At 37.2% G+C, this 14,425-nt stretch overlaps 1 protein-coding gene across 2 annotated transcripts in view; it reads left to right on the top strand.

The window, feature by feature from the left end:
* Nucleotides 1–14,425, top strand: part of KCNK2 (potassium two pore domain channel subfamily K member 2) — a 126,410-nt gene that overhangs the window by 66,654 nt on the left and 45,331 nt on the right. For both annotated transcript variants that reach the window (XM_004935320.5, XM_001234269.6), the window contains one exon: nucleotides 275–392. In XM_004935320.5, the coding sequence (XP_004935377.1) occupies nucleotides 275–392 (118 nt within the window). The remainder of the gene's footprint in view (nucleotides 1–274; nucleotides 393–14,425) is intronic.

Here is a 14,425-nt window from a genome sequence, read left to right as displayed (position 1 = left end):
TGTTTGTCACCCAGTTAACATGACTCTTATAGACTTTGTGGAATTTATGTTTGTTTTGCCTTTAGTTTAGAGCTCACAGCTCTGCAGCTCACTGACATGCTCAAATGTATTCTGAGCAATAAATCCTAACATGACTGAATGACAACATTTGAGCAGCCCAACACTCATTATTTTGTGGTTTATTGCTGGGGTTAAATAAATTACTTCTCTTAATGTAATGTATATTAATATCAATGTTTCATGAATATTGACAAAAATCTTTTTAAACTTGCAGCAAGTAGTGGCAGCAATAAATGCAGGAATCATACCTTTAGGAAACACATCTACTCAGATCAGTCACTGGGACTTGGGAAGTTCCTTCTTCTTTGCTGGCACTGTTATTACCACCATAGGTAGGACACAGCTTATTACCTTTTTATAGTAAATGAGCTGAATCTCTTTTGATTTCCAATGTGTGCATATATTTGTCAATGATATATCTTCCAAAACTTCTATTTATTTATTTATTTATTTTTAAACTAGAGTTATTTTTTAGCTTTGGGCAGAAGCGAAAGCTGTCTTTAAGGATCCCCAGCTGAGTAAATTGCTCTGCAGTAGAAGACAAATGTTGTAGATTTCTGTGAGGTGATTAGAAGAGGCTGTGGAAACATTTTCTGGGGGGAATTTGGTCAACTGTGTAATCATAAGTGTTAAATAGGGCGTGATTTAAAGCACATGTGCATTAAACCTTGACTGCGATGTATGGAATTTCAAGTCTGTATAATCCGACTCTATGTTGTTTTCTCTACGTTTTGAATAAGATGACAACATGGTAAGGATTCAGTTCAACTTATTCAGTTATGAACACTGTGTTGGTGGGCAGATTCACATTCAAGATCTTACTTTGAGGCTTCTGTTGCATTCAGGAAGGTCTAAAGCTGTAGGGTGATTTGTCCATGATCACAAATCCACTGAGTTTTCTGCATCCTTTCTGCACATAAGAGCCACTGTCCCTCTGGGCAGGTGTGAGCAGGAACAGCATTTGACCTTTCAGTTTCTTCCCCTTGACTAGAATATAGTGCACGTGGTAAACAGTTCAAAGATGCAGTGTAACTCCCAGGACATAGGATGGGCATCCACAAAGGGGACTGGAAATTTGAGGAAGAAATCAGATGAGAAAACTTAAGATCTACGTAGCTAGAGTAATGTGTAAGGAATTGTCATGTTGTTGTAATTATTATACATGTACAGTTTATATGCATATTTTGATGAAAGGTGTGTTCTTTTTACGTACTTCTGTTTCTTCTTTATGTACAAATGCATATGTACTGTATTATTGTATTTGTTTATATACATGCATATATATAAATGTATAAATATTGCGTGTAGGTGTAATATCTTTTCAAATCCAGAGTAACTAAGCCACAGTTTAGTGACAGCAAAGAGTACAACTCTGACCTTACTGAGGTTACCAGCAAACTCACTGATTTTAAATATTGAAAAATGTAATTTTATTCAATTAGAATGAAGGAAAGCAATAGCCTTGAAAGGATATCTTTACAAGCAATCTCATTACCGTCTTCTGACAGCATGAAGCTTGATGTTGTAAATTTATTTTCTATTTCAAAACTGCATGTTTATCAAAACTGGCAATACATTTTGCAGTTCACTATGGCTTATTTCTAGATTACTTATTTCGTACTCTTTAAGATATTTTAATTAGAGCATGTCATTGTATGTGTCCATGGTCCTGTAGATAGTGCTTAATGTTGTTTTCAGTTGTGGATAGGAATAAAAAATACAAAAAATGTTCAGGGACTTAATTAATTCAAAACATTATTTTAAAGTAGTGGAACATTTTGTTTCACATTTTATTTCATTTCTAAATAAAACTTTAAGGTCTTTCTAAATCAAAATGTTCCCTGATTTAATTTATTGAACTGATTCTACCAAAACATGTGTGAGTCCTGTGTCGAGAGTGGGCCATCTGCAAATGGATCCAGCCCTGCGATCCACAGTCCTCAGGATACAACATAACCCAATAGGAAAGACATTTGAAAATTAATATTTCAGGTCATTTCTTCAAACCAGAGTAGTCAGAATCAGGTCACACCAGGCAATTGTAATTCAGGTTTTGTAATAGAAAACATGAGAAAATCTAGGAAAAAGCTTTCTGAGAAATATTTAGGCTTTGTAGCAACAGTGTTTTTCATCAGGAAGCTTTCTGGTGAGAGTTCCTGATCAGTTGCAGTTTTGGCCTTTTATTCTTAGGATGTCTGGACTGTGTGTGTACAGTACAGCTCTTGCAGTTTGGCATTGTCTTGCTGTTGTGAGCCATCTTCCTGGAGGTTCAAAAGGCTTGTTATATGACAGAAAAGTGCAGCTGTCATGAAAAGCCTTTGGAATTGTGGATCTCCCAGGAAAACAGCAACAAGCCTAACGGTTGACTTTGTTTTCCCTTACTCTTTACATTATGACATGTCATCAACTGCTTTTGTGTTCAGAACATGATCTTTTCATATCTGAGTAACCTTTTGAATGTGAAGGCATTCCTTCCAACTTGGAGGCATATGGTTATCCTACAACTTGATATTTGAAATTCTCCAGAGTTTAAAAATGCAGTTTATGAGCATCTCTAGAGAATTGCCATGAGTTTCAGTCAAATACTACAGATATTCTCTATGAACCGGGACATGACCTTGTAGATTCATAAAATAACAAATAATTTGTAAAAGCAATTTATAAATATGAATGAAATCTATAAATATTATGTCCTTTAGACTGAATGCCTCAAATAAGTACTTGAATAGAAGAAAAAAGATTGCTATTATCCACAGAAAATGATAGCTTTCCAGTGTTGCAGCAGATTCTCTGGTTTTCTAAGCCTCTTATTATTATGATTTTTCTGTAGACCACACTCCTCCTGCTGATATCTCAGAATCCAAGGAACTTCAGTGAAACCAGTAATTTACTTATGGATTATATTTTTTCCAAACCCTTCTTCAATGACAGTACCACTTGCATCCCCAAGATATTTGATTCCTGGGGGGAGAGAATCATAAGTAGATCTTTAGCATTTGCCTAAGCATTAAGTTATTGTTTTACAGTTACTGTTATTATTGTATTATAGCATTTAGGTGAAAAATATTGACCATGTATTTTGATGGCTGTTGGCAGCAGTCCAGAGTTGTCTGTCCTTCCTTTCTGCTCTGGATCTCCTGTGGGCTGCTGAAAGGCTCTTGAATGGTGACTTGTTATCTGCTGAGAGTCAAAGCCAGCTAACAAATGCAGAAGTAACACTGGAGAAAGCAAGAAATGATTAGACGTTGTACAAAGGGACGTGGTTTAGTAGGAAATGTTGGTGATAAGTGGATGGTTGGAGTGGATGACCTTAGAGGTCTTTTCCAACGTTGGTGATTCTATGATTCTGTAAATGTTACTAGCTGTTTCCAAAGGTGTGGATTTAGTTGAGAGGTCAGAGTCGGTGTCAGGTGACTCCATTTGATAGAGAAGATACTTGATAGCTTTTTACACTGAGTCCAAGTAGACTGGTTTTGGCTTTGCGTTTGCTACTGTGGAACAGTGTAAGACTTGTTTCAAGAAGTGACCAGGCTGGCTGTGGGTTTGGTTTACTTAGACGTTTTCACTTGTGATTTTGTTTCTAGAACAAATATGGCTAATCTTGGCAAAGAAATGTGAAGCAATGTGATCACACTGTGTATGGAACACTTTCAGATAGTCCTTAATAGGGAAGAGAATAATAAAGAATAATAGGAATGCTGATATTGTTTATGAAATATGTTGTTGCGTTGTTCTTTGGGATTCTGCACATGCTGCTAAATGCAAAAGATACTCTCATTTTTTCTACCAGAAAGTGCTTTTATTATTTGGACCACATGTCCAAGGAGAAGGAAAAAAAGAGGATTGAGAGGAAATGTGAGGAAAAAAAGGGTAACTAAATAGTAAAGCTGGAGCTAGTGCTGAGGAAGAGTGGAAAACAATCTTTCTGCCTCACCTTCTTATTGTAAGGGCTCATCATTGCCTCTCCAAGTACATTTTTATTCTCTAGATTATTTTCTTTAATAGATAGCTTAACTCAGGAACGGGCAGATAGAACCCTCTTTCCAGCAATTTGTGTTTCAGGTCCTGAGAAAGCTTCCTATTGGCAACAGGGTAGGAAATGAAACCCCTCTTTCTGCATGCATGAGACCTGTATCTAGAAAAACAAACAAACAAACAAAAAAACCCAAAAAACAAAGTACACCTACTGAGGTCTAGAGCTTAGTGGTCTCTCTCACAAATGACTGCTGCTCTAGCACATAAAAAATGTCAGACTCTGTATCATGAAAACTCCTATAGATCTTCATTTCAAATACCTGTACTATTTCTGCTTCTACTCCAGCATGTCTGTAATGACTTTTTCAAGCATCACAAGCAGAAATATATCAAAGGGCACTTATTTGGATTCCTGGAAGACAGAGTATCTTGAATAGCAGTTGTGAGTGTGTCAGAAATGCCAACAACCTCATCAACAGCTGTAGTTTCCTGGAGCACGTCTTTTCAAACAGAGCTGTGTCTATGCAGGAGTGAGTTCGTGGAGCTTTTTGAGTACCTAGCACAAGGATACTTGGCAGCTGTATTGGTGTCCAAGCACAGTTGTTAATAACTTCCTACAAATCAAAAGGGAAAGAACACATCGTTTCTTTTTGTTCTTTTTCCACTTTTTTTTCACCAGCTGTTGACTTTTGAACCTGGACTTCTCTTTGGCACTTGAACCTGGACCTCCAGTCTAGTTCAGTTACGTCTGAGTTTGGCTTAGTTTTATATAGCTAGCTATGGAAATATTGTGATGTTGATTGAGTCTAAAGCCGAGTAAGTATTACAGAGTGCAAAGAAATGTGAATCTATTTGTTGTTGTTGTTGTTAAATTAAAAAAAAATAAATGAAGGGAACTATTTGTGAATATTTATGTTTTAGGGAGCGGTTGTGAACTGCAAGCAGCTAAAACACTGAAAAATGTTTAATACATTTGACTAGAAATCTGAACTTGATTTTTCACTTTGAGATTTGCAATAAGTTATGCAGTTTCAAAATACAATTTCGCTGTAAGGAATATCTTTTTTTTTTTTTTTTTTTTTTTTTTTTTGCCTGCCATTTTCCCATTGCCTGACCCCAAGCTTTTCTTGTGAAGTCAGGGTATTTTATAAACTATTATTACATTGCCTATTAATTTAAAAAGAAAATAATCCTGCCACTAAATCTGTCCCTTTTGGTGCCATTTCACTTCATTTTTTTGAAATACAGAGTAAAAGAATAGTGTCTTGGTAACTAAAATATCAAAAATATGTTTGTTGTTACAAAAGGATAAATACTGTTGATAATCAAAATGTATCACCTATTATGTCATATTATCATGCAGGTAAAAAATTGCAAGTGATGCTGCAAAATGTGTTCCCTTAGTTCAAAAAAGTAACAAGTATCACAAACTTATGTTAGAATAGTTTGTTTTGTTTTGTTTTGTAGCTGCATTTGCCACCAAAGAAGAAACAACGTTTTTTCTGAACTTTTCATGTGGTGTCACATAATTTCAGTAAAACAAAAATAATAACTACCAAAAAAAAAAAAAAAAAAAAAAATCAACCCTTAACTGTTGTCTTCCTAGAAACTTGCCCTCCAATAGCTCATAAACAAAAGAAAGTGTTCAGATTATCTGAAACACTGTTTTTAAATCATTTTGAACTAGCTGCCTCATAAAACTTTTGTGTGGAGATATGGATTCCTGTTTCAAAAACTTCAGCCTTCAGACTTTCTTTTTAATCATCTTCTCTTGTTACTGCATAAGAAACCCACATCCACTATACAACATTGAGAACCACATTTTGAGAACTGAAGCAGAATGAAGTCATGGGAGTATTGTACCTCAGTTATTTCCAAAAGCAGAGGCTATTGAAGATGAGCTTAAAAAATTCATTTTGAAAGGTTACTCCAATTTGCTGATCAGAATATAAATGCTGGGATTTCTGTGGCTTGTGTGAAATAAAGGGAAACAAGGGAAAGCAAATAAAAGAGCACAGTGCAGATGCCAAGGTGATTGAAGAGAGAAGGGTAATGAAAACCTCTCGAAAGTAAATAACAGAAAATATATTTGCCCAAAAAGTATTCTGATGTGTGATTTCTCCCACCACAGCAGTGTTGGGACTATGGCTTATGTGAGCTTAGTTACATGGTGGAGGTTGGAACCTAATGGCTTTTGAGGATCTGTCTCTCTGAACAGTCATCAACTCAAAATCATCTTCTTTGGCTCCTTTTCCAAAGCAAGTAAGGTTTCATTGAAGTAGAGTCATGGATCTTGTCTTCTACGTGTATCCTGAATGCATGTCCAGTTTCATGTAGCTCTCAGAATGAATTTATCTAGGGGAAAGCTGAGTATAACTAGCTGATAAGACCAGCTGCAGAGCAATGCAGAAAATAAGTGGTTATCATCTGATATTGCTGGGGAATGAGGTGGAAATGCTCCTTCCGTCATTTACTCTGCCTGCCCAGGACTGCACAGAAAGCTCTCGCTGTCATACAGTGATTTCACATCTGCTTGCAAAATGTGTTAAATATGTATATCTCACCTGACTAAATGTCAACAGAGATATTTGGTTTAAAAATATTCCTCAAAAATCTCTTCAGAGTTCCTTCTTCCTCTCAGTTAGTACTGTGCCTACCTTCCCTTCTCCACACTATGGCTCTGAAGAAGCTTAAGCTAAAATTTTTTCTTCGTCTCCCTTTTTTCCAACCTATTTTTTCACTTGTAATTCTTTTATTGCTCCTGTAAAGAATTTGACCCAGTTACTGGCTGTTGACAAATAGTGGCTCACCTGTGCTCTGAGGATTTGACAACTAAATTCTCCAAATATTTCATCTACACAGAGCTTATTCTTTTCCAGAACTATAGAGACTAAGCAAGATTTCCTCGGTAATTATTTCTCCCAGGAACAGTGAGCAGAGAGTGCATTACCACTGTGCTCTCAATTTTCTCCTGCATTTGTTCAGACAATGTAAAAGAGGGTTTATCTGACCCTGATGGTGGGGAAATAGTACTTGGACTGCATGAGGTTCAGAGGCAATAAATTAGGATAAGACTGCTGGGAGTAATGAAGCCAGGAAAGTGGTTTTGGAAGGACCATGGTGAACAGCTGAAAGGAAAATATATTAGATGAAGAGCTCAGTCAAAGACCGATACTGAAGGGTTGCATATGAGAGAATCCATGAGCTGAATGAGAGAAAAGAAGGTGAGCCTCGCTAACCCAAAAGACTGAGACCAAGAGACAGAAAGGACCAAGTGTTCCCAGTACGTTCTAGAGTAGTCAACAAGGCTGGCTCTAAATCATAGAATCATTGAATAGCTAGAGTTGAGAGGGACACACACGTATCACTGAGTCCAACTCTGGGCTCCACACAGGACCACACAGAAATCAGACCCTCTGTCTGAGAGCATTGTCCAAATGCTTCCAGAACTCCGGCAGCTTGGGCCCACATCCGCAGCCCTGGGCAGGCTGTTCTGGTGCCTGGCCACCCTCTCTGAAAGTTAATGAATGCAAGTTTATGAGATGACAAAGTTTATGGGAGCTTTAATTGCATATACAGAAATGATTTTTTGTTCTGGCCCCTTTGTGACACACAGGTGTCTGGTAAGTTAGAGGCACTTGCATGTTCTGTGAGCCATAGACCTGATATTTCTTGTGGTACTGTTCAAATTATTAACTCCATTGGAAAAGATTGGAGTGATATAGCATCTGAGTAGCATGAATGTGCAAGAGAATTTGTTGACCTGGCAAGGTTTACAAGAAGAAATTTTGCTGTATTTGGTACAAAGGGTTGCTGTATCTTGAGGTAAGGCAGTAGAAGTGATGACATTCCATATTATCTCTCTTTTTTTTTTTTTTTTTTTTTTTGCACAGTTCTTTTTCCATTTTTTTAGTCTTTTTATCCTGATTCACAGGATACTTCTGTATAGACTTTTATACAGGATACCCGATTCACAACTACTTTTCTTGTAAAGTTGAGTTTATGAAGATCTTTGTACTTGGAAAACTTTTTCCTGCTGCCTGGAATGTTTTCAGAATTGATGTGTTTTCATTAAAACATGGCTTTGTCAAAATAACCTTTTTATTTTCACCGATAAACTTCCACGTAGGCAGCATTGACGACTTTATTTTAGCGTGGTGTCTATTTCTTGTTGGACCTTACAAAGCAAAGAGACAGACCATTTTTACAGTTCAGTGTTCTTGCACATTCTTACCTCTTAATCTTACTTTTCCTCAGAAATTGCAAACACTTGTGCTACAACAAATTCCCAGCTGTGTAGCTTTCTATCCCTTTTCTGTATCATCAACAATTTCCTAAAAGCTACACTTAGCGCAGTTCTGCTTAAGTCTTGCTATGGAGTGAAAATGTCAATTTGTCAGTTGTGACACAGTCCTCAATTTACACTGCAAATGAGCACTGAAATTTTCACAGCTTACTCTTTTAAAGCTACTGTGCTAATGGAACTGGATTTTGTTTTCTTTATTTAGATTTCTCATCACCAGCTGATCAGTGTAGAGTTTCTGAGCCTCCCAATCATGTTCTTTTTAATTTCCAAGTTATGAAAGCTTGTTGCTATCAATAAGGGAAGGGCTGCCAGGAAGAACCACTGAATACAGTTACGCTGTTTGCAGAATGCTAGGATGAATGAAATTATTTCCTGTTTCCCTTTTTGTTTATTTTTATAATTGCATCAGAAATGGTACAACTAACCACAAGAACCTCAAATCCTGTACGCAAACAAGAACTATGGGATATTGGAAAAGTCAGGGGAAAAAAAAGTAAACATTTTGTGCTTTGTTTCAGCTGAATGAGAAGTCACAAAATTGGAACCACTGAATGTGTAGTGGTTAGAGGTCAAAATAAAAGCACCTGTATGCAGTGCATACACCCCAACAGGATGAGCTGTTTGTCAATTCTGCTTTAAGTGTGTTAAGCTGTTTACCATGATACGCTGCTTTGTTTACAGCTGTTTGCACTTACTGTTTAGTTGAGCTGCTAACCAGGACCAGCTTTTGAAAAGGGAATGGCAGCCATAGTTAATACCAGATCATTTATTTGTTTGTTTATTTATTTGTTGTGTGACCCAACAATATGTTATTAGCGTGTTGGGCAGTAACCTGTATTGAAAGTTAAGCTGACCATTTCAGCTGGGTTTCCTGCCTCCTAATCACTTTAGAAAGCAAGGCACTTATTTAGATGCCTTTAGCAGAAAAGTTTTGGGTTCTGAATGTTCGAATGTCTCCCACTGAGTGACTTTGCAAACTGGCAAAAGGTAGAAAGGTATACACTTTTGTATGTATGCCTTCATGTGTTGGTTGTTTATTTCTTTTATCCCATTGACCTGAATGTAGGTAGTAGTTGTTTTTCTTCCTTCAAACTAAGATCTGAAAAAGATTATCTTGTATGTAGCCTGTGTTTAATGTATAGATTGTGCACACTCAATCCCCAGGTCTGACTCTGGGAGCCCTGCCTGACTGGCATGGGGAAGTGATGAGTGCTCACAGAGAACAGCTGGGACTTGGTGTTCCATTGCTGTACTCACTGTAGAACTAGCACCCAACAAAGATGGCTCAGTTGGTCAGGGTAGGCTTTCTCTTCACTCAGTTGCATGCTTGTGCACTGGGCTGGAGCACCCCAATCACTGCTGCCTATGTTCTGAGCCAGCTTTCTGTAAGTGTGCTTGCCGTACGTACCATCGAGAAGATATGTTTGTAGGCTGCATCTAGATTGGGAAGCTGGCTATGCTATGAAATATCTAAAACACTGTTGATGGAACTGGCAAACAAGTAAGAATATTAAGTTAGTGTATTTTATAGATTCCTTATTTATCTGGAAGCGAGGATTGCCGTGGACTTGAGAATGCTTTATGTTATTTCAATGCAATATTAAAGTGTAAGTTCAGTTTGATTACATTCCTCCACGTGTAAAACATGTTTTTTGTTGTTACTTTTAATTATAGCAATGTATGTGGAGAAGCACAGGACAGAGACCTTGCTTCTTTGAAGTTACAAAATGGTTTTCAGTTCTAGTTAAAACCAAAAATCAAAAAACCACACACTCTATCTGTAGTGGAATTGCTGAGTCACGGCCTGAAGCAGTGATTGAGAACCTGGTGGGAAGGCAGGGCCAACCCAGGGGAGCACAGGTGCATGCAATGTAGCTGAGTGATTGCACCTGGTGGAGTCAGGATCCACCCCTTTCCAGACCTCATTTAAGGGTTGGCAGTGGAGGGAAGGGTATCTCACGGAAGATCCCTGTGTACCTAAGGCTTTCTGAAGGTAAGTTGCTTCTGTCCTTGATTTTTTTTTATTATTATTATTTTTTATTTATTTATTTATTGTGTTTGATTAAATCCTCACTTCCTGCAGTATAGGACCTTGCTACTCTGCTGTCACTGCTGCACTTTGCATCACATTGCAGTGTCTTAGGCATCTAGTCTACATAATTTCATGTGAAGAAGTAATTTGTAAACTGGATTTATGGGTTCATGGGTTATATTTCAATGGTATTTTGGAGATCTTTACTTTTTTTTTTTCAAAGAATATGGGAGGGAATTTGTACTGACAGCCTAGAAGGGCTTAAAGTTTTCTTGAAGTGAGCTGTTGGTAAGATGTGACATCTGATGTGTTGTGCCACTGGCACAACAGGGAGTAAAACAGTGTTTAAGTATCTCCTAGTGCTTAATATATGTATATATTATATACACTGAGGGATTTCTACATTTTGTTGATTTCTTATTTTCATCATCTTGGTTCTATTATAGCAGTAACAAGAATCCAGCAAAAAAAAAATACCATGGCAAACCAAAAGGGAAGCTAGATAAGAATATCATCCTTTTTGCAAGAGCTGGGTCAATCAGTGTAACTGCAAGCAAAGTACAAGGGGTGCTGCTGCAGGCTTGATTTGCTTGCGTCTCAGTTTGGGTCAGACATCTGTATTTTTCGTTAGTACCTTTTATGTTCACAGTAATATAGATTATAATCCACATGTGCGATTTTTCAGCTAAACAGAATAAAACATGTTAAAAACTGATTTAAACTGCTAATGCAAATGCAGTGGAGTGAAAAGGTTGTATTCTGATGACCTTAAAAAATATTTAAGAGATTGAATTAGGTGGTGAAAAGTAGGGATGAATTCTATGTGTTCATCAGCTGCCCTTTCCTGGTCATACTGATTTTTGACAAGTGAATACTTCACTGCTTTTCCAGGTGTTAATGAAAGGGACTGTAACTCCCAGAAAGACAACTATCTGCTGCATGTAAGATAATGATCAATAAATATGTGGGGTAGTAGAACTATTAGCCCATAAAGTGTATGATAAGTAGTGTTTTGTTCTTAAGATGTTCTTCTGTGAGAGCATCTTGTAAAATTTTAGTCTGGAGTTGCACAAGAGAGTAATGAATAACATAACTTCCTTTTAGTTAACTGACATTCTGAAAGTCACTGTGTTCTAGTTGAGGCTGTCTGATTGGTGTGTTTTTGTTTTCCTCTTTATTTATTTTGTAGGAGAAACAGTGAGCAGTGTTGTTTGATGTTAATAAGAGTTTAGCTTCGGCTTTTTGGTTTTGTGGGGGAAAATCTGTAGACAGTTTCACCGTTGTGGCTTTATTAGAGATGTGCTTCTCTCCCTGTTCTGCACGTGTGGGATTCTGATGTTTTTCTTGCTGGACTGGTAACTAGGGCCAGGATAAGAGATTACTTTGCATAGACATCTTTATGGTGAAAGTTTCATAGCAACTGTACAAACCACGTAAATTTGAGCCTCATTTGGTGGACAGAAATTTGATGGCAATTGCGGTCCCAGTGAGGGTGTCACCTGCAGCTATCCTTACTCAAAACTACCTGAAATGGGTAATTCCCTGTGCGCAGGTACTCTGTATGGATGTATCAGTTTAATATTTAGTTGACTAGATGGGAAATATCAAGGAATGTGAGCAGGAAAAACCTTTGATGCATTTTTATATGATACTTTAATTCTCGAGATTAGAATTCTAAGCTGTTTTATTCCTTTAAGCTTTGAATGAAGCTCTTTTTTTTTTCTCTTCTACAGAATATGATATTCTTTCTAAAAAATGTATGTTTTAAGTTCTAACATCCAGCATTAAAGCTAGATTTGGTTAAGGATAATGTTATGGAAAACACGGGTGGTGTTTCTTATCTCCCAGAATGTCATGAGGATGCCTCAAATTGTAAGCGAAAGGAGGAGTTAGTTATGTCACTCTTGGGTCCTCTCTGGTCTCATATGGCTGGACTCCAACTGTAACTCCTGAATAATTTACTGCTGTCATCACCTCTTGCTACAGAGGTGGTCTTAAATCTTTTTCTTTCTCCTGGCATGTAATCTGAATTAAATATTTCTCAGGAATGGCTCAGTGAAGCTTACTACTTGCTGGGCTGACAAACTGTCACCAGGGTTGGTTGTACAACTTATTTTAGTCCACAGAAGCTTGCTTTTGGTTAAATAATTTCTTTTGTATCTTAGTATTTTGTTAACCCTTAAGAAGTTTTCCTATATGAAGAGACTGCAGGGCAGGGGGAAGTTTTCTCTTCTTACTGCTGCTGCTTCTTGTCCAAATTTAGATTATTGTAGTTAATTATTTCTTTTATTCTTAAACTTCTAGTAGAGAGAATTATTTATTATCCTGCAAATCTTCCCGCCTTTATTCTGAAGTTATGCCACTGGGTTGTGTGTTGGTCATGACTCTGCGTTCTTTGGGTAGTATGGCACAAAAGCAGTTATCGGGGAAAACGTAGATGGACAACCTTTGTTCACATGCCTTTGAGGCTTTTTGCTATGTGATGCATCACAGCAAACAAATGATTGAGGAACCAGCGTGGTGCTTGCAATGTGTTGTTTGAATCCCTTGACTGCTCTCCTCCTTTGTCTTGCTGATTTAGACCACAAGCTCTGCAGCAATAGTAACAGCAGGATCAAGTATCCCAAGTATTTGTATTGATCACTTGAACTGATTACACATTAGATGATACCTTACAGTATGTGGCTATAATTGCTAAGTTTAGTTATGGAACCAAGAAAAATTCCTCCATCAAATATCCATACGACTGTGTAGACTTAATCTAATTTCACGTGATAGTTGATTAATAGTTTAAAAAACAGCCTAATTCAAGAAGACTGAAATCTGTTTTTCAATATAATGGTGGATCTTTAAATATTGCTTGATAATTTTTTACTTAAATAAGGGCAGGTGAAATCAGAAGCTATTAGAGCTCTAGCTCTGCTTTTTAAGTAGGTAACATTTCCAAAGTATTTAAGGTATTCTCTCTAGGAAATAACATCCATGATTTTTAATAGCTTATAAAGGTCTTTGATTTTTATATTGCTGGCATCCATTCTAAAATCACACCAATCTGACCTGCTGGCACTCTGAGTCTAATTTTAGATTTGCTTTTTGAAATCTGCTAGTGTCATCACTAGGTTAAGCCCTTTCTCCTCTTGAAATGGATCTGAAGATGCTAATTCATGCATGTCAGTGCTCCTGTGGGAGGCAAAGAAACTTCTGCTCTCTGGCTCGCCCTGTCCTTTTCCTCACATAAGAAAGGATGGTGAATGTGAGAGGATATAAATTAGAGGGTATAGACCTTGCTCTACATTTGAACTCTGCAATTGGAAAGTGTAATTCTTCAGCCTGAGGAAGGAGAACCTCTCTGACCATGTATCTGTTTGCCCTCTGGTTGAGCACTGGCCACAGAAAATGTGCTTACTAGATCAAGAGTCCATTATCAGATTCACTGCTCCATTGTACACCATCACAACTGAGAATTTTTAAATTTTTGGTATCTCTTTTTGGAATTTATTGATATTCAACAGAGCCCCAAAGTGATGTTTTCTTATACTGCACAAAAAAAATAAAATAAAATTAGTTTTGTAGCTTTCTGAAATGCTGTATTTTCCTGTGAGGTGATCTCTCTTCACACAGATAATCTGCAAATCTATAAATTTGTAATGGGTTATGACAGATTCTTATTAATATATTGTTCATCCTCATTAATAGCTTTTAAGTCTGCAATTGTTGCTGGCAAAATAATTACCCTGCACTTTGCTGAACCTCTGAGTGCTAATTAGTAATTGCTGTTGAATTGTTCAAAATTTTTGTATCTATAAATATGAAATACAGATTAGATATTTAGCTAAACTAACAGTGCCTTTTGTCCACTGTAAGTCTGTGAAGATTCAGAGAAGTCAGTATTCCATACTCTTCATTTTTAATCCTGCAGCCTTCAAGATATGCTTTTCTAAGGATTGGATGAAAGGCGCAGTAGCCAGCATGATTCTACTGCAGTAAACAAAGAAGAAAGGAATTGATGTTATCAGAAATGCACACTCTTTAACTGAGCAATTGCTACTAGG

The sequence above is a fragment of the Gallus gallus genome, chromosome 3, assembly GCF_016699485.2.
Source record: "Gallus gallus isolate bGalGal1 chromosome 3, bGalGal1.mat.broiler.GRCg7b, whole genome shotgun sequence".
Taxonomy (NCBI): domain Eukaryota; kingdom Metazoa; phylum Chordata; class Aves; order Galliformes; family Phasianidae; genus Gallus; species Gallus gallus.
The sequence above is the reverse complement of the archived record's forward strand: the minus strand, read 5'-3'. Positions and strand labels throughout refer to the sequence as shown.